Raw genomic sequence first — 20,045 nt, 5'->3', positions numbered from 1 at the left:
TCTGTTCCTTCCAACCATGTTTGCTTTTTCCTTTTTTCTGTTGTCACGTTCCTTCTGCCTTCTCTTCCTTTCACCTCGGCTCTTCATGTCTGGCTTGTCACTGTCTCTCTGATGGTCATTATAATGTGTGCACCATTTTTTCCCCTTATTTCTCTATTCCAAAGTATATTCAGATAGACGATAGCTCTGCAGTGGCTTGGCTCTGACTCATCATGCATGGGTTACACGCTGTGCATCCGTGTCTGCATATGTTTGTGGCCAAAGAGAGTCAGAGCAGTGTTATGTGAAACGAGATGGAGGAACTGTGCGTGTGTCTGTCTCTCTGTGTGTGTGTGTGTGTGTGTGTGTGTGTGTGTGTGTGTGTGTGTGTGTGTGTGTGTGTGTGTGTGTGTGTGTGTGTGTGTGTGTGTGTGTGTGTGTGTGTGTGTGTGAGTGAATAACATGTGTGTGTCCTCCACAGAGTCCAGTGAACATGAGGACAAGAGCACTGACACCTCCGGGGAGGTTGCTGTTGAAGCATCAAGCCAGGCTCCGGTCTCTGCTGAGATCCTCACCGAAGGAGAAGAGGCCCCAAAATCTCCTTCCAAATCCCCCACCAAAGTTCCAGACACAGATGAGGAGGAGCTGGGCCCTCTGCCTGATAACTGGGAGATGGCCTACACTGAGAAAGGAGAGGTCTACTTCATAGAGTAAGACATATTTAACAACCAGCTACATGGACATTCTGGGTTTAGTTGGATCTTTCATTGTCAGTTGGTTATTTAGTTGGTCAAGCTGGTAGATCAGTGGGATAAGGAGTTGGGCTACCAATATGTAGATCTGGGTTCCTGGTCACACACCCTGTCTGTATCCTTGGACAAGACAATTCATCTGCCTTGTCCCCGTCCACCCTGCTGTAATTGGTTACTGGCCTTGGCTGGGGAACTATACTGGTGTCCCATTCAGGGGGAGTTACAGACCCTCATCTGCTTCACGGTACAGAATCTGAGGATAAACACCAACACCAGTGGGCCTCAGGGCTGACATAGCAATTTGACTTCTGGATCTTCATTTGGATCCATTTAGATTAAAAAGTTTCTTCAATGTCACATGTTAAGACTTGTCATTTATGCCCCGATTACACCAGGCTGTGACCCATATAAAACCCACAAGACTGTGACATGTTGTCAACTCTCAAGTCTTGGCTGGTCTCCAGTTTGATTTGTTATTTGCGTTTACACCAAGCGTGCATTGTAACTGAATTGTGCTATTGAAATATATGTTAATATCCACAATCAGTGATGCAACCCTATGCAGAGTCAATTGAGAGTCTATCACAACCCATAGGATGGGGTTAGGACCTGTGAGAGGTAACGAGACCTTTTATGAGACCTGTGTATCTTTTAACCGTTCGCACAACTGCTGCAATTATTTTAATAGTTAAATACACTTGCGCACCTGTTGGCAAGTGATGGAGACCAGGACGGATCTTTGTTCTTACCATAGAGACCCCACTGTGACCAGCCTGCAACCCCGGTGAGAGCCAGTAAGAGTGATGGCGAGCAGAGGCTATTTTTCAATCGCACATCAGTTGTCAACTTGGTGTAAACAGGATGATAAGTCTTGTGCTGTTGCTTTGCAACTTAAAAAAAACTTGATTCAGATCAATGCACACTCTCATGTTAAGTGTATCTAAGGGTCCATTCATACTTTGACAAATAATAAGGTTTTGCTGACAGAGAGTGAAAATTTTCCTTCCTGTTGACCAGCACTGAGGTCTACCAAATTCCTCAGGATCTAAGTCAACATCTGTCGCATAACGCTGATGTCCATCGTGGTCCCTGAAAAATTTAAAAGCTTAAAATCTTTGACGTTTACACTAAAACACTAGGAAGTGTTGAGCGCAGCTACCACTACGTAACCTCTGCCAGTACACCATTACAGCTCTGTTCACCTCCGCTGGCCAATGTCAGAGGCTTGGCTGGATGCACCACCTCCTCTGGAGCCCTTGGGCTTGAAGAAATATGTAGAACCTGCCTTGATGACACACCAGTAGCAAGTGACACAATTGCAGCGTTACGTCACGTTTATGTAGGCCAGCGGTGCCCAAACTATTCCAGAAAGGGCCGAGAAGGTGTATGTTTTCTTTGCATCCACTGACTCCAGCAGGTGATTTCACTGATAAACTCATCCCCTCAAAGTGATGTTAATCAGTGAAATCACATGCTGGAGTCAATGGATGCAAAGAAAATATGCTTTTCATAAAAAAGCTTTTCAACCTACCATCCCTGGTTCTCAAGACCAGGCACCTAAGTGGCTCTACTCTTCCTTTTTTAGATATTTAGATATACCTTAATATACACTAGTAGAGTTCCACCTTAGAAATGGAATATATTCTAGAAGACATACCTTACTGAATTTTCATGTACCCTCTTGGCCCTTTCTGGAATCAGCCCAGCCTCACATTTTTTGTTTTTTTATTTCGTGCTCCCGTCACGAAATGAGTCAAATTTTCATGACGTTTTTTTAACTCACTATTGCTAACCCTACTCCTACCTCCAACCCTAACCTTAACCACCCCGACCCCCCTGCTTCACTTTTAATTTTATGCAGCCATCACGGAATGAATTAGAATGAATCCGTGCTGGCTGCACGAAAATGAGGCGCTTTTCATCACAATATCACGAACCAAGAGATTAATGTATATTTCGTGCTCCTGAATCACGACATGCCGTGAGACTGGGTTGTTCTGGAATACTTTGGACACCACTGATGTAGGCTATGTCATGTGACATCTCGAAAGTTGAATTCATGATCAGCTCCACCAATCTACACTACTGCTCCGTGGTGCTGTTCTGCAATTGTGCCCGCCTTCTGATGGCAGGAGTTAAACTAAGTCCTGTGTGAGTCAGCAGACCGCCTCCAAACCTTGAGCTCTGCCAGTACAGCGTCAATCTCTGCTGGGCTACATCTATCTGCACTGGAGACAGGAAATTCTGGAGCCTATCACAATAGTCATAGGATGTGAGGCGGGTGTACACCGCGGACAGGATGCTAGTTTGTCGCAGGGCCACATATAGACAAAAAAAACACATTCACACCTATGGTAAACTTAGTTTCCATTTCACGTAACCTGCATGTCTTTGGATGTGGGAGGAAGTCAGAGCACCCGGAGAGAACCCACACAAACACTGGGAGAACATGCAATCTCCACACAGACGTGCTCCAGGTGGGAATCAAACCCGCAACCTTCTTGCTGTATGTTTAGGGTTAGGGGAAGGCGTAGGATTAGGTTATGGTTAAGGTTAGGGTCGGACCCGGCGCCACGAGGGGGCGTTTGGGGGCGACGCCCCCTCACGTCATCAACCTCGCCCCCTCGGATGTAAGAGTTATCAAAAATAAAAAAGAAAGAAAAAGAAATACTGGAAAATATAGCGCCTCGCAGTTTCCCGGATTTTTTTTTATTCCAATTCTGGATGCTTTTTTTTTTTTTTTTTTTTTAACAGCGCATTGTGCTCTGTGTCCTCATCAAGCAGGCTGGTGTTCTGTCGAGATGACGGGACACCTGTTGTGGCACCGCAAAGGGAGAGTACGCGCATTGTGTTCTGCGTGTCTGTTTATAAGAATCTTCTCACCTAGAAGAAAAAAGAGCACCAACAACTACCCATAACTTTGTTCTTCACTCGGAAAACGATACCTGCAGCGAGGTGTGAGTGGAAAAAGGCGCGACAGTGTAGCTGTGCCAGGATGAAGAGGCGCGGTCAGAGGAACTGTGAAATACTGGTCAGTCACTATTAATAATTTCTTATGTGTCCAACCTCGTAGGTTGATCGTTAAAATTAAATTCATTAGTTCTAAAAGCCATCATAATTATTTATAGGAAAATGTTCTATTTTTATTTCTCAAACAAATGTTTGGGCCTGAAAACAGGTTGGTCTTATTTTTCTACTAAGGTTTGAACTTTGAGAGTGTTTACACACGAGAGAAAAGTGAGAAAATGTTAATGCCTGTTTGAGAAAAGTGTATAGTGTGTAGTGAGGGGTTTTACGCCTTAAAACGTCTATAATAATTGTAAAAAATAACACTGACTACTTCACGGATTTCGCCTATTGCGGGCTATTTTTAGAACGTAACTCCCGCGATAAACGAGGGACCACTGTATATCTACATGAAAGGTTTATCTTTGACCTGTTGTGTGACTGTCATGCCCAATTGCACTGTGTTTGCGCTTGTGATGGAGGGTTGTATGTGGGGTTAATCTACTGCCATTTCTCAGATCAGTTGTTGGTTTGGTTTTGTGGTATGCAGGAGATCACTTGACCGAGGGTCTATACGTTCAAATAATAATTAAAAAATACTGTCATCACTCTTTACTCTTACTCAGTCTCTTACAACGGTGTAGCCTAAATACACGAACTTTCTAGGAACACACCCAATTCATTACCCACGCTCAGAGGCAGGTACCCTCTGGTGCGCACTTTTTTTTTGGGGGGGGGGCGACCCCACCCCCTGTGATAAACTCATCGCCCCTTAATATTTTTTTTCTGGCGCCGGGCCTGGTTAGGGTTGGGGGTAGGAGTAGGGTTAGTAATAGTGAGTTTAAAAAAAAAATACCCGTCACGAAAATTTGACTCATTTCGTGACGGGAGGACGAAAAAAAAAAATGTGGAATGGTTTCAGTTGGTAACACTCGAATTAATAAAGTTCCTTAACTATGTTGCCATAAATATTGCATGTTAAGTTAAGCACTTCTTGAGTTGAATAAATAGTTTTCCCTTTATAGTATGCTAAGGGACACATAGACATACAGGAGTATTTAGGGATGGATTGTTTATGGATGTCAACAAACAGAGGGGGGGCATGCACTGTAAAAAAATAAATAAATAAATATATATATATAGAGAGAGAGAGAGAGAGAGAGAGGGGTGTAATTCACTCAGATTAAGTTTTATGTAGTAAGTTACTATAAATATTAAGTACATTTGGATCAGCAGCCTAATTCATGCACTCTTCATTTCTTTCTTTTTTGGCGGTGGGGGTTCAGTATTTGATGGAAACTGGTGCTGCTAATACAGACAGGCATGGCCACACAAACGTTTGCCCTCTTTTTTTCACCCTTTTTTCTTAATTGGTGACTGTGGGCTAATTAGTGGATTAATGGTCTTTTAGTTTACTTTAGCAATTCCCTTGGTTTTGGTCCTAATCTCGCTCACACACACACACACACACACAGGTCATTAGTGTCTGTTTTTGTTATCCTTCCTGTCAGTCTTCTTATAACCTCATATGTCTCTTTTTGCATGATCCTTTCTTTCAGTCACAATACTAAAACAACGTCGTGGTTGGATCCGCGACTTGCAAAGAAAGCCAAGCCGCCAGAAGAATGCAGAGAAGATGGTGAGTCGGAACGACCTGTTTATCTGTTTGTGCTGTTGCTTTGTATGTTTGGTTTTGTGTTTATCTGAGCTGAGCTCAGTTTGTTGTTCCTGTGTTTACTTTGTGTGTTCTTTTCCTGATGCACTTTTTCCGATGTGTCTTTCCTCCTGGACAAAAACAGCACAAAAATAATCTATGGTGGTGAGGTGTTTGTGTGATACCAACACAGTTTGGAGTCTCACATTAGGAAAAATGGAGAAAGAGCACTCTTGAGTGCATATCTGTGCCAAGCATTAAAACATGCCATCTTGATACATAAAAAAAAAATAACTTTATTGCTTGCAGCTGTCTCTCCAGTTTTGCACAAAATCTGTCATTTTAAGCCTTTTTTTTTTACTATTATTATTATTATTAAATCTGTTTTTTGTTTTAATACAGTTGGTTCAAACATGGGCAGCACGGTGGATTAGTGGTTAGCACAGTTGCTTCACAGTAAAAAGGTCATGGGATTGATTCCCACCTGTGGCCTTTCTGTGTGGAGTTTGCATGTTCTCCCCGTGTGTTCGTGGCTTCCCTGTAGGTGCTCCGGCTTCCTCCCACATCCAAAGACATGCAGGTTAGAAGGACTGGAAACTTTATATTGTCCATACGTGTGCATGCGGGTGTGACTGTTTGTTTTCTGTATGTGGCCCTGCGACAAACCGACGTCCTGTCCAGGGTGTAGGCTGCCTCACACCCTATGACTGCTGGGGTAGGCTCCAACCCCACCCCTAGTTCAAAAATAATGAAGCCTAACTGCTGATTTGCATTGCATTTGTCATGAACAAGCCCAGGGTTGGGTAGGATTACTTTGAAATGTAATCAGATTACAAGTAATCCAAATGTATGTACATACATACATGTAATCCACATGTATTCTTTCAAAGTAATCCTACCCAACCCTGAACAAGCCATTATTTTATTTAGCACCATCCAGATTTATCTGTGAGTTGCCTATAGTCTCTTTGACAGGTACTGAAAATTTCATGGAAAAATTCCGCACGGCTCCAGAGATATGCACGAAATTTACCCCAAAAATAGCACTTTTTTCATCAATTTTGTGTGACATTAATATTTAGCATTAACATTTAGTGTTGAATGTTAAAGAAATAACCTTGTATTTTGTCTGTCTGTTTGTGCTTCATACTAACACAGTAATACATTTTTGTAAATGTAGAAATGTCATTTCCTAGAAAACATCATGTTTATAAAGCAAGGCAAAACTGTTGCAGGCATAACACTGAGAATAATTCCTTGATTTATTTGTGTCAGAACCTTAGCTTTATCTCCTACTCTGCTTCAATAGAATAATTATATTACTTGTTCAATAATACCAGGAACTAATGGACAGAATTTCTTTGTTTCTGGCTCCTGCAGACTAAAGAAGATACCTCCAACTGTTGTCGCAGGCGTTACGCTCTAGTACATTATACACTCAACAAAAATATAAACGCAACAATTTTGGTTTTGCTCCCATTTTGTATGAGATGAACTCAAAGACCTAAAACCTTTTCCACATACACAATATCACCATTTCCCTCAAATATTGTTCACAAACCAGTCTAAATCTGTGATAGTGAGCACTTCTCCTTTGCTGAGATAATCCATCCCACCTCACAGGTGTGCCATATCAAGATGCTGATTAGACACCATGATTAGTGCACAGGTGTGCCTTAGACTGTCCACAATAAAAGGCCACTCTGAAAGGTGCAGTTTTGTTTTATTGGGGGGGGATACCAGTCAGTATCTGGTGTGACCACCATTTGCCTCATGCAGTGCAACACATCTCCTTCGCATAGAGTTGATCAGGTCGTCAGTTGTGGCCTGTGGGATGTTGGTCCACTCCTCTTCAATGGCTGTGCGAAGTTGCTGGATATTGGCAGGAACTGGTACACGCTGTCGTATACGCCGGTCCTCAGGATCTCGTCACGGTATCTCTGTGCATTCAAAATGCCATCAATAAAATGCACCTGTGTTCTTCATCCATAACAGACACCTGCCCATACCATAACCCCACCACCACCATGGGCCACTCGATCCACAACATTGACATCAGAAAACCGCTCACTCACTCGACACCACACACGCTGTCTGCCATCTGCCCTGGACAGTGTGAACCGGGATTCATCCATGAAGAGAACACCTCTCCAACGTGCCAAACACCAGCGAATGTGAACATTTGCCCACTCAAGTCGGTTACGACAACGAACTGGAGTCAGGTCGAGACCCCGATGAGGGCGACGAGCATGCAGATGAGCTTCCCTGAGACGGTTTCTGACAGTTTGTTCTTTGATTATGCAAACCGATTGTTTCAGCAGCTGTCCCAGTGGCTGGTCTCAGATGATCTTGGAGGTGAACAGGCTGGATGTGGAGGTCCTGGTCCGGTGTGGTTACACGTGGTCTGCGGTTGTGAGGCTGGTTGGATGTACTGCCAAATTCTCTGAAACGCCTTTGGAGACGGCTTATGGTAGAGAAATGAACATTCAATACACGAGCAACAGCTCTGGTTGACATTCCTGCTGTCAGCATGCCAATTGCACGCTCCCTCAAATCTTGTGACATCTGTGGCATTGTGCTGTGTGATAAAACTGCACCTTTCAGAGTGGCCTTTTATTGTGGGCAGTCTAAGGCACACCTGTGCACTAATCATGGTGTCTAATCAGCATCTTGATATGGCACACCTGTGAGGTGGGATGGATTATCTCAGCAAAGGAGAAGTGCTCACTATCACAGATTTAGACTGGTTTGTGGTTTGTGACTGCATAAATGAGTCAAACACCCCTGTGTTGCGCAAAATTTTGACATGCACCTTTTTATCATCTCCCACCAATGAGACAAATCCCTCACGGAAGGAAGGCAAGTACGAGTCACACAGTTCAGAGCTCATGTTCTCCACCTGGAGTTCCACAGTATTACACACCGGTGCAGCTAAACCTACTCCTTTGGGCTTAAGAGACGTCCTTGACTTTAGCAGAGCACAATCTGCTTTAATGTGCCCACGCTTGTGACAATAATGATACACCCAATCACTATCACGCCAAATAGAGTTCTTTACATCCCCCTGTTTCACCCAATTGGACCGACCAAAGCCCTCAGAACGCCGCTCTCTTAGCCCACTGGAAGTAAGACTCAAGTTTGAAGTCACATTTTGTGAAAAAGACTTATGAGTCAATACGTGCTCATCCGCCAACACAGCAGCATCTGAGACATTTACAGCTTTTTGCTCACTAATGTAAGTTGTAATCCTCTCTGGTACACAGTTCTTGAACTCCTCCATCAAAATTAGCTCTCGCAGCTGATCAAAATTTTTTAACGTCTTGCACAGCGCACCAATGATCATACAACGCAGTTTTGTCACGTCCAAACTCGACATAATTTTGATGGTCAAATTTTTTATAATGCCGAAATTTCTGTCTATAAGCCTCTGGCACAGGCTCATACACTCTCTCCACAGCGCTTTTCACTTTGTCATAAACCAAACTATCTGCCAGTGACAACAAAGCATACACCTCCTGAGCTTTACCTGTAAGCACACATTGCAGAAGCAACGGCCAAACCTCCCTCAGCCACTTTAACATCGACGCCACGCACTCAAATAAAACAAAATATTTTCGCGACCCTTCGTGACCAGCGTGTCATCAATTTGCTGTTTAATCGCTTCACACACGCCACTCACCTATTTTCTCGGTCGTGTCCAACAAACACACCACCCCGTCCAAAGAATAAAAGAAAAAAAAAACAAACACACTCCCATGCGTCCTCACCGCCACCTGCTGCGAGTCGCATGTGCACACCACGCACCTGTTCCACTCCACAGCAGATCACTGCCAAACAAGCACCAGCTATAACAATAAGATGCGCCACTAACCCCAAACTTTTATCGTGCATCGCCACACGAGTCTAGGGAAAGTAAAATGTCAAAAAACTGTTCGGACGAGCCCCCATTTGTTACGGCCCGGCTCACAGTCCACCACAAAAACAGAGGCCCACACAGAAGCGCAGTCTTTTTAAAACCCTTACGGGAAGTTTATTATAAAATAAGAAGATAAAACAAAAGAAGAGAGTGAACGGACGTGGCGAGACAAACCCGAACCAGAACCAGGACCAAGACCAGGATCAGGATCAGACGCAGCCGCTCCCCAACCTGCAATCCAGGAGACAGAGAGAGAGGAGGACCCAAAAGGAAGAGAGAAAGAGAAGACAGAAACTCCCTCCTTTTATAGCTCCCCTAACAGGAAGTCTAAACAGCGCATCCCAGGTGGCTGAGACCTCAAGACACACAACAGACACATTAAACAACACACAAATACACTAAGACGGCAGGGGCTGTCACATGGTTCATAGTTTTCAAATAATACTTCCTAATGATATCGTGACAGTCTACTTGCTGGTAAAGAAAATAAAACAAATTTCATAAGCATTTTTATTTTTCATTCTTTATCTTTTTTTTTTCATTTTCACTTTTTCATTTTTTTTCCACACTCTTTGCACATAGGAGATCATCCTCCAGTGTTCTCAGATGATGAAGCAACATGGGAATGCATTCAAGGTTCTAAGTTCACCCCATTGTGGTAAAGTCATGAGCACCAGAGGATGCATCCACAGTTGGTTGACTGTTGCATTTCACTGGGGAGCCCCAAGCTAATGTGGTTCTGTCACTCCATGCCCCATCTGCTCTGACTTGGTGGGTGCACCTCAGAGGGCATTGTTGACAAGTGGGTTGTTAAACACTACATCAAGCAAAATAAAAAAAAAATAAAGACCCCAGGTACCTGGATATTGACTTGGAACATAAGAACCCTAGTTACCTACTTTGCCTCAATCTGGCAATAATGCAATCATCTTCAGGGAACTTGCCATTTGGAATCCAGGCATAATTGCCTTCCTTGCAATAAACTTGACTCATAGACAGTGAATGTCACGGAGAAAAGGATTTCACCTTCTTCTGGCAGGGAAAACTACCGGAAGAAGCCTGTGAACACTGGGTAGGGGTTGCTGTGAAAATCACACTCCTAGATGTGACTAAACCTCATACATCTGGTTCAGATAAGCTACTTTTCCTTCTGTGTACGTATGACCCAATGCTGACTTCCCATCCACATTCCAAAGACAAGTTCCACAGTGTTCTCGTTGAAGAAATCAAAAAGATTACAACCTTTGAGGGTCTGTATATCCTAAGAGATTTCAAAGCAGGGGTGGGAAATGACAATGGAGCATGATGAGATTGCCTAGGGCATCACGGGGAGGCAAGATGAACAAAAATGGAGAGAAGGCATCACAACCTCTGTGTTACAAGTAGCTACTTCAATATAAAACGACAGCCTGAGGTTTTGCGGAAACATAGCTGACATGAAAACCTACAGAGAACATGCAAACATCGTAGGGGCCTGTTGTCACAGCCTGTGCTCAGCTGATTAGTTTGTGATCTGATTCACCAGAGTGATTCTCTGAGTCAATAGTTTGTCTCCCTGTCCTCCATTTTGCCTTGCTTTAATATTCTGTCTCCTTGATTCTCCCTCCTGCCTCCTCCCCTCTTTTTTCTAACAGCTCTATTTTCTCTTATTGTATCTGTGACAGTATATTTTAGTGCATATTAAAGCAATACCAGAATTGTAATTTATTAGAAATGACTGAATTAGGACAAAACATGAATGTCACAATATAGAGCAGGTTGTACAGTGGGATAAACAGTTGGGCTACCAATATGTAGACCTGGGTTTCATTTTTGGTAATACTATCTGTAGGGATTTGTTTGCAAGAACACTGTCTGCATTGTCTTGGTCCACCCAGTTGTACGAGGTCTGTTAGAAAAGTATCCGACCTTATTATTTTTTTCAAAAACCATATGGATTTGAATCACGTGTGATTGCGTCAGCCAAGCTTGAACCTTCGTGCGTATGCGTGAGTCTTTTCATGCCTGTCGGTTGCGTCATTCGCCTGTGAGCAGGCTTTGAGTGAGGAATGGTCCACCCCTCTTGTCGTTTTTTTCATTGTTTAGGAATGGCTCAGACTGCCGCTTTGCTTGATCAAACTTTTTTCAGAAACTGTGAGGGACATCAAAGTGGACACAATTCGAGAAATTCAGATGGTTTTTGGTGAAAATGTTATGGGCTTCAAAGAGATTACGGAGTGTTACTGTCGCTTTAAGGACGGCCCAGAGCGAGTGGTGGTGCGCCGCGCTCTGAAGCCGCCATCGACAGGCTGAGCGACCATTTCATTTCTAAACGGATGGCTGTATGGATCCCTGACCATCGTGTGCAGTTTCTCTGGTTATCACAAGAGCTGGACATCAACCATTTTCTGGCAGATTTCACTTTTAACAAGAGATTTTGTCATGGAAAGCCGAGCGGAGGCTTCGCGCGTCACGATGGATTCGCTACTGGAACGAGACAAAACCACCTCCATTTTGGTCTCACAGGACGGCTTTGAGATGGCGTCCAGACAGCTGTCGGTGGTTTTTCCATCAAGTAATTATCCGAGAAATTGTGGATGTGCCTGGACATGCCAGAACATGTCCTGTGAGGCTTCATCACGGCGTTGCTTTGCGCCATGCGGCACCGCCTTGACGCGCTGAATTCCTCCGCACGTCTGTCTCAATGTGCCGAAAAAGTGCTGATGTCCACGTCTTTTCACAATTCCTGTGCTAGTCAGATGACATCCCGGATAAAACGCAGCGTCCAGTTTGGAAATGAACGGCACATTCCACTGTTACAGGAGTTTTTGTCATGGAAAGAGGAGAGGAGGCTTTGTGCGTCGCGATGGTGCCGCATGGCGCAAAGCAACACCGTGATGAAGCCTACAGGCAACCGACAGGCGTGAAAAAACTCACGCATGCGCACGCAGATTCAAGCGTGGCTGACGCAGTCACACGTGATTCAAATCCATATGGTTTTTGAAAAAAATAATAAGATCGGATACTTTTCTAATAGACCTCGTAAATGGGTACTGGCCTTGGTTGGGGAAGTAACCTGGAACAGACTGGCGTCATAGACTCTCATCAGATTCTGACTTCAGAACTGTAGGGTAAGCATCAGTCTGGTGTGCCTCAAGGCCTATATAGGAAGTACTTTTTTTTTTTTTACTTCTGAGTATCACAAAATCTTAACCTTGTAAGTAACTGTAGCCTCAGTTAGGCAGTTGTGATTTTGAGACAGTTTTTTTTTTTTAAATCACTTTTGTTGGAGAGTCACGTGAGGGGCACATGACAAATTGCAGCACCCTAGAGACACGCTGTCGATCCCCGTCGATAAGTATTTGCAGTGAAACTATAAGAAACTCTCCGCAAATATCTTGTGGTTGTTATCAATAGTTAGTGCTTTCACCTAGTCATCAGCGTAGCAAATAAAATAGGTCTGGACTTTATGATGACTCATAAAGTCAATTCAGACTGTTCTGAATGCTGGTGGGTTGCCATTTCAGATGCCAGTTTGAATGCCATTCGAGCTAGCAGTCACACAGCAGTACGACTACCATACTGATATTCCCCAGTTTGAATGCAGCTCGACTCTAGTGTGCCTGTTCTCTACATTCATGCTAGCCATGTGAATTTGGCATATTTTCCTAAGTGTCACACGAATGCTGTCCGGGGAATTCAAATGCAGCTCGACTGCAGGTCGAACTGCATGAATGATGTTCAAATGTCCATTCCTACGGCAGTAAGAATGTAGTACGACTGACTCCACCGCCGTTCAGATGTTTTCCAGCACGAGCGACACAAGAATGTGCCAACTGCTGTAGGAATGCTGTACGAGGCGTTCAAGTGCAGTTTAAACGGGATTCGTGCTCTGGTGTGATGAGGGTATTGTCTATAGAAGGACTTGGGCCTAAATGATATTTGGAGACTTAAGAGCCCACAAGAAAGGAGATACAATCTGTCTCAATCTCATAGAACTTATTCATGAATAGACTTTTTTCTTAGTTCTCATTCACTTGTTGACATGGTCACAGATTGTAATATAGTGGTCATAGCACATCAAGATTTAAATGTTGATAAAGTGATTGTCTAGTGGTTAAGCGTTGGGCTTAAGACCAGAGGATCCTTGGTTCAATACCCAGCCAGAATGGAATATTGCTAAGGGCCCTTGGGCAAAGTCCTTAAAGGAGACCTGCATTGAAATAAATGTGGTCAGATTTCAGAAAAGAAATAGTTGATATGTATTTATAAGACCCTTGTGAATGCAGTAAAGTAAATCTGTAAGCCCAAATTTGTAATTCAGCGGAGAAATTTTCATGTAAAAATGACAAATTTGCAGCTAACATTTAGCCCTCTGTGAAAACAGTTTGTACGAGGTCTATTAGACAATAAACCGACCCTTTTATTTTTTTTTTAACTATATGGATTTGAATGACGTGCGATTCCACCAATCGTGCGCATGCGTGAGTTTTTTCACGCGTCGGTGACGTCATTTCCCTGTGGGCAGGCCTTGAGTGAGATGTGGTCCCGCCCTCTCGGCTGAATTCCTTTGTTTCACACGCTGCTCCAGACGGCGCGCGTTGCTTTATCAATATTTTTCCTGGACCTGTGAGGAATATCCGAGTGGATACTATTCGAGAAATTAAGCTGGTTTTCGGTGAAAAGTTTAATGGCTGATGAGAGATTATGCGGTGTTTCTGTCGGTGTAAGGACTTCCCACAGAGCGGGACGTCCTGCAGCGCTTCCAGGCGCCGTCGTCGGCCTGTTTCGACCTGAAAACATCCTAATTTAAGGCTTAATTCACCCAGGACGTCGTGAGAGAACAGAGAAGATTCAGAAGAGGCCGGCAAGAGGACTTTATGCGGACATTCCACTGTTTAAGGACATTTTTAATGAAAGACGTGCACGCAAATTCGCTGAATCTGTGTGCGCCGCGACAGGAAAAACACCTCCATGTTGAAAACCATTTGTAAAATTCAGGCGGCTTTTGATGGCTTTCAACAAGTGAGTAACTGAGAAATTGTTTAACAGCTTGGGCATGTTCCAACTTGCCCGTTAAGGTTTCCAACGGAGGTGTTTTTTCTGTCGCGACCCCCCGCCGTCGGGTCCGGCCCGACATGCGACCCTGCCCGCACGTTCTTTCATTACAAAATGTCCGTTAACAATGGAATGTCCGAATAAACTCCTCATGCCGACTTCTTCTGAAAGTTCTCTGTTCTCTGATGACTTACTGGGTCAACAGAGCCTGAAATGTGGAAGTTTTCAACTTGAAACAGCAAGACGCTGCCGCCTCGAAGCGCAGATCGCCGTCAGGCACCGTGGGCCATCCTTACGGCGACACTACCAGACCAAAATCTCTCATCAGCCGTTAAAATTTTTACTGAAAACCAGCTGAATTTATCGAATGGTGTCCACTCAGTTGTGCCTTACAGCTTTGAAAAAATTTTGATCAAACAAAGCAGCAGTCTCTGAGCCATTCCTAAACAATGAAAAAATCGACGAGAGGGTGGGCCACTCCTCACTCAAAGACTGCCCACAGGCGAATGACGTAACCGACAGGTGTGAAAAAAGTCTTGCATGCCCACAAGGGTTCAAGCATGTCTGATGTAATCACACGTGATTCAAATCCATATGGTTTTTGAAAAAAATAATAAGGTCGGATACTTTTCTAATAGACCTCGTACATCCGGATCATTTCCATGACGTCGGTGACAAGACGACGCGTTCCCGCCTTCAGTCCGATCCCGCATCGAAATTGATTTTATCTCTTAGTAATGTTACTGTTATACACATCCTGGTTTCAACATCCAAAAGTAAGCTGCAATGAATGTGAGATACAGCTGTGCTTGCTCAGATCCGGGGATCAGATCAGCGGCGGCATCGACAGCGGGCGACATTATTCCCTGACGCCTCGCTCTCACTGCCCCCGATACGCTTACCGAGTGCATGCGCTCGTTAAATTCTGCCGTGGCACTCACACCCCCGTGTCTGCTGTGCAGCCAGCACCACCTCTCTGTCTACTGAATGGAGTTGCAGCCAACTTGGAATAAGTCCAGAGACTATGCTCGCCATTTTAATGCAGTGCGCACGGTGACAGTTACTGCTCGCAAGGACAGACTTCTTGCTGCAAAATCCGCAGCACCGCACGTCTCGGTAATCGGAGCCGCAGAGCTCCGTGGCCGCTGAGAGAGGTTTATATCTTTTTAGTGACTTGAATTCTTTGCGTGTCTCGCCTCCGTAGCCCGCAACGGTACACCGGAGGTGAAAGACAGTAGATTTTCAGTGCGACACCACTCAATCAAACGGGCATATGAAAACGTCCACAAAAATAATTTTCAAGCACAAATAAAAGAAATGTGTACTCACCAAATGTGCCGCAAGACAATATGAAGTTTTAAAAAGTAGATCCTTCTGTATAAGACAAGAAAAAGGTGCAGATGCAAACTGACGTAAATCCACAAATTACAGTTGGCGCGCACAATGCATGCTGGGAGAGGGTCTTGTCCCTGACGTCTCAGCAGCGTCCATGATGAGAGGGACAATTTGCGGAGGGCTAAATGTTAGCTGTAAATTTGTCATTTTCAAATGAAGATTTCTCCGTTGAATGACAAATCTGGGCTTGCAGATTTACTTTACTACATTCAGAAGGATCAATATAAGGATAAGGATAAATATGTCATTTTTTGGTCCAAAGATCTGACTGCATTTATTTCAATGCAGGTCTACTTTAATCCCCTAGTTGTTCCCGGTGTGTAGTGAGTACCTTGCATGGCAGCACCCTGACATTGGTGTGTCTGTGTGAATGGGTGGATGTGAGGCATAATTGTAAAGCGCTTTGAGCTTCTGATGCAGATGGAAAAGCTTTATATGAATGCAGTCCAATTAAAGTAAGGAGAAAATGTAATCACGAGAAAAGGGAATAATTGACCTACAAAAAAAATAACAAAAAAAAAAATATGATGAGGCACAGTTTCAGAAAATTTGTCAGCTAAAATTTGAATTGCGTGAAGTATAAAATACAAAGACAGAATATTATTTAGTATTATTTAGGCTTAAAACTATTTTTTACGAAAATGGTGAGAGGGCAGGATGGTTATTAGCAAGACAGCTAAAATCTCAGGATGCAAACAGTGAGAGAAAAATAATGAGCATTCTTCAACTTCTGCATTTTGCATTTGCGTCCAACACTTCGCGCTTGTCAGATCGAACTGGCCAACCATGGACGCAGCAGAGGCAGATCCGTTCCAGCGGGCGGTACGCCACCACAGCCAGCAATTAGCGCAACAGGAGAACCAACTTGCGCTCTGAACTCTGGACTCAGTGCGCTAGCTAAACGACAATATGCGTTCATGAACTCAGTAAGTGCTCAGATGGGACAGCTACTTATTGCCATAAAACATCAGGCTACGAATAGCACGACTCCCGCAGCCACAGCACTTCTGGGATCGTCAGCTGCCCCACCGGCTCCCATTCCAGTACCAGAAGTCTGCAATCAACTTTCGCGCCCCAAACATTTTTTTGGTGAGTCAGGGATGTCAACCCTTCATCACACAATGTGAACTGCATTTTGAATTGATGGCACTAATGTTTCTGACCGAATGGTCGAAAATAGCATTTGTCATCACTCACCTTACAGGTTGGGTGGCAGCGTGGGCCACGGCTAAATGGAGCCCAGACTCGCCATCTTGCTCCTCCTTGGCAGCCTTCACCAAATCCCTTTGGCAGGTTTCCAGTGCTCCTCTCCTGTGCTCCTCTCCTGGGCGTGAGGTGGCGTGTGAGTTGATGAGGCTGAAGCAAGGCAATCGCAGAACGGCTGACGACTTCAGCATTTTGGCCGCGAAAAGCGAGTGGAACCCCGCAGCACTCCAAGACGTGTTTTTCCAAGGATTGAACAAAAGCATCAGGAGCGAGCTCATTGCGGTGGATCTGCCTCATCTGTTTGTATGGACCCCGGAGTGCGATGAGGTGTTCCAAACCTAAAGAATCATTTTACAACAGCCCCCGTGTTGCTCCTTCCTGACCCCGGCCGGCAGTTTGTGGTTGAAGTCAATGCGTCTGATGTTGGTATTGGGGCAGTGCTTTCTCAAAAAGGGTCTGGCGATAACAAGTTACACCCGTGCACTTTTCTATCGAAATATCTCACTGCTGCCGAGCTCAACTACGACAATGGTGATCGTGAACTGCTGGCGGTAAAAGTGGCCTTGGAGGAGTGGCGGCACTGGTTGGAGGGGCACATTTGCCTTTTTTGGTCTGGACAGACCACAAGAATCTGGCATATCTCCGCACCGCCAAATGTTTAAACGCGCATCAGGCTAGGTGGGCCATCTGTTTTTCAGCTGGTTCAATTTTGTTTTATCATATCGCCTGGGATCAAAGAATGGCAAGTCTGATGCGCTCTCCAGGTTAGATGACTCTGTCGACTCTAATTCCGCCTCCAACCCAATTCTGCCTGACAAATGTTTTGCGTCTGCGCTAACCTGAGGCATCAAATCAAAGGTTAGGTGTGTTCTGGGAAATACTCCCTTCCCCCCGATTGTCCTACCGGCAAGTTATTCCGAGCTCACTAAGGCCGGAAGTCATTCAGTGGGGTCATGATAGCCATTTTTCGTTCCACCCGAATGCTCAGAGGACTATGTATATACTATCACAATGGTTCTGGTGGCTAAAAATGTTATCTGATGTGAAAGAATATGTGAATGCTTGTTCTGTTTGTGCGATGCATAAGACCTCTACACGTCCACCCGCAGGTGCCCTTTTGCCCTTACCTATTCCTGTTAGGCCCTGGACTCATATCTCCGTGGACTTTGTGACTGGTTTACCGCCCTCTAAGGGCCACTCTGTGATCATGACGGTTGTAGATCTTTTGTCCAAAATGGTCCACTTTGTACCATTGCCAAAACTCCAGTCTGCTAAGGAAACTGCAGAAGCCTTGTTGGTGCATGTTTTCAAGCTACATGGGTTACCTCAAGACATAGTTTCTGACCGGGGTCCCCAGTTTGTTTCTCATTTCTGGAGGGAGTTCTGTCGGCTTCTCGGGGTCACGTCTATTCTCACCTCAGGTTACCACCCTCAGGCCAATGGTCAGGCTGAACGCCTTAATCAGGAGTTAGAGAAGGGTCTGCGGATTTTGTCTTCCCAATTTCCCGCCTCCGCCTCCGTTTCCGATAGCTAAGATCGTTAATCCAGTCTCTGTCCGTGTAGCTCTTCCCAGGTCTATGAAAGTCCATGTTACCTTTCACGTCAGCCAGCTTAAACGGGTCCAATCTAGCCCATTGTGACTGCCAGCTGTTCCCCCACCTACCGCCTGGTTCATGGGTGGGGGTCCCATCTTCTCTGTGCGTCGCCTTCTGGGTTCCCGGCAGCAGTGTAGCGGTCTGCAGTATTTGGTGGACCGGGAGGGTTATGGCCCCAAGGAGCGGTCTTGGGTTCCCTCCCGTTTTATTCTGGACCCCGGTCTTATTCGCAACTTCCATGCTTCTCACCCCTCTGCTCCTGGGCAGTCGGGGGTCGGCCCTTTGTGTGTGTGTGTGTGTGGGGGGGGTACTGTCAGGCTCCTGGGTTGTGGGGTGGTTTTTGTGTCCTGTCTATCTCTTTTTCTATCTTTCTGCTTGGGTTTACTCTTTCCTGTTGTTTCTTGTCTTCTTCTCTTGATTCTTGGTGGTGGGTGTCTCCTTCTGTCTGGCCACGTCCCGGTTCTGGGAGTTTCTCAAGGCACCTGTTCTGAGTTGCAGTTAATCACTTGGGTGCTTTATAAGCTTCACGGTTTGACTCTGGCCTTCGCCAGTTCAATGCGCCTTGTGCCTTCTTATCAGCTCAGTATTTGTTTTCCTGCCTTGCTTTGTTTGCCTCATCGGTTTTTGATGACTACCTGCTTGTATTTCGACCACGCTCTCTATCTGATGTTTTTGATCCTGTTGCTTTGTTTGGACTGCCTATCTGTGTACCGACCCCAGCCTTTAATATCAGTAAACGTTGTTTCACCGCTATGCTGTACTTCTGTATTTTGCATTTGCATCCAACCCTTCGAGCCTGTCAAACATTGTTCGAGTTATTTTGGTGTTTGACTGACAGCACAGTTTGACAGCATCACCTGCTTTTCTTCCCCATCAATAATCTGTTCATTTTAGGTGCTGCATATTATATTATGTCTGAATAAACCTAACCACCCTGAGGTTTGATAGCCCTGCTGGCACTCGAGCGGTCTTGTGTATTATTTCCACAGAAATTGCCATCATACTTTTCCCTCCATTCAAGACCAGTGGAGGAAGAGCTCTGTCAGTGACGTGTAATACATCATATGACAACACAGAATTCCTGCTTTAGTCTCACTGGATGACCTTTGCTATGTTGATTGTGAAAATGACCAAATTAATGATGTGCGGTGTGTGTGTGTGTGTGTGTGTGTGTGTGTGTGTGTGTGTGTGTGTGTGTGTGTGTGTGTGTGTGCGTGCACCCTGACCTTCTCTTTCTGTTTGTCTGCATGTCTCTCTACTGTCCATTTTTCTGCAGTTTATCTTCTGTGTGATGTGATTTGGGCTTTATTACCCAATGGCCATCAAATATGGCCATTGGGTATTGAGAAGGCTGTGTCCGTCCGTCTGTGTTCAGCATAAATCCAGTCCTGTTACTGCCAGAGTCTTCAAATTCACAGGGAAAATTCTTGGAACATAGACCTTGGACAAGTTCAAAGATGGCTAACCTTGACCTAATTTAACAGGTACTAGTTGTGTTACCTGTT

The 20,045-nt window shown here is 44.7% G+C and overlaps 1 protein-coding gene across 1 annotated transcript in view; it reads left to right on the top strand.

Annotated features, from left to right (window-relative positions):
- The window catches only part of LOC117515936 (membrane-associated guanylate kinase, WW and PDZ domain-containing protein 2-like), a 284,466-nt gene that overhangs the window by 191,269 nt on the left and 73,152 nt on the right, over positions 1 to 20,045 (top strand). Inside the window, 2 exon segments of the mRNA XM_034176729.1 lie at positions 461 to 689; positions 5,297 to 5,376. Of these exon segments, the coding sequence (XP_034032620.1) occupies positions 461 to 689; positions 5,297 to 5,376 (309 nt within the window).

This window comes from Thalassophryne amazonica, chromosome 8, assembly GCF_902500255.1.
Source record: "Thalassophryne amazonica chromosome 8, fThaAma1.1, whole genome shotgun sequence".
NCBI classification, from domain to species: domain Eukaryota; kingdom Metazoa; phylum Chordata; class Actinopteri; order Batrachoidiformes; family Batrachoididae; genus Thalassophryne; species Thalassophryne amazonica.
Note: the sequence above shows the minus strand (reverse complement) of the source record. Positions and strands in the feature narration are given on the sequence as shown.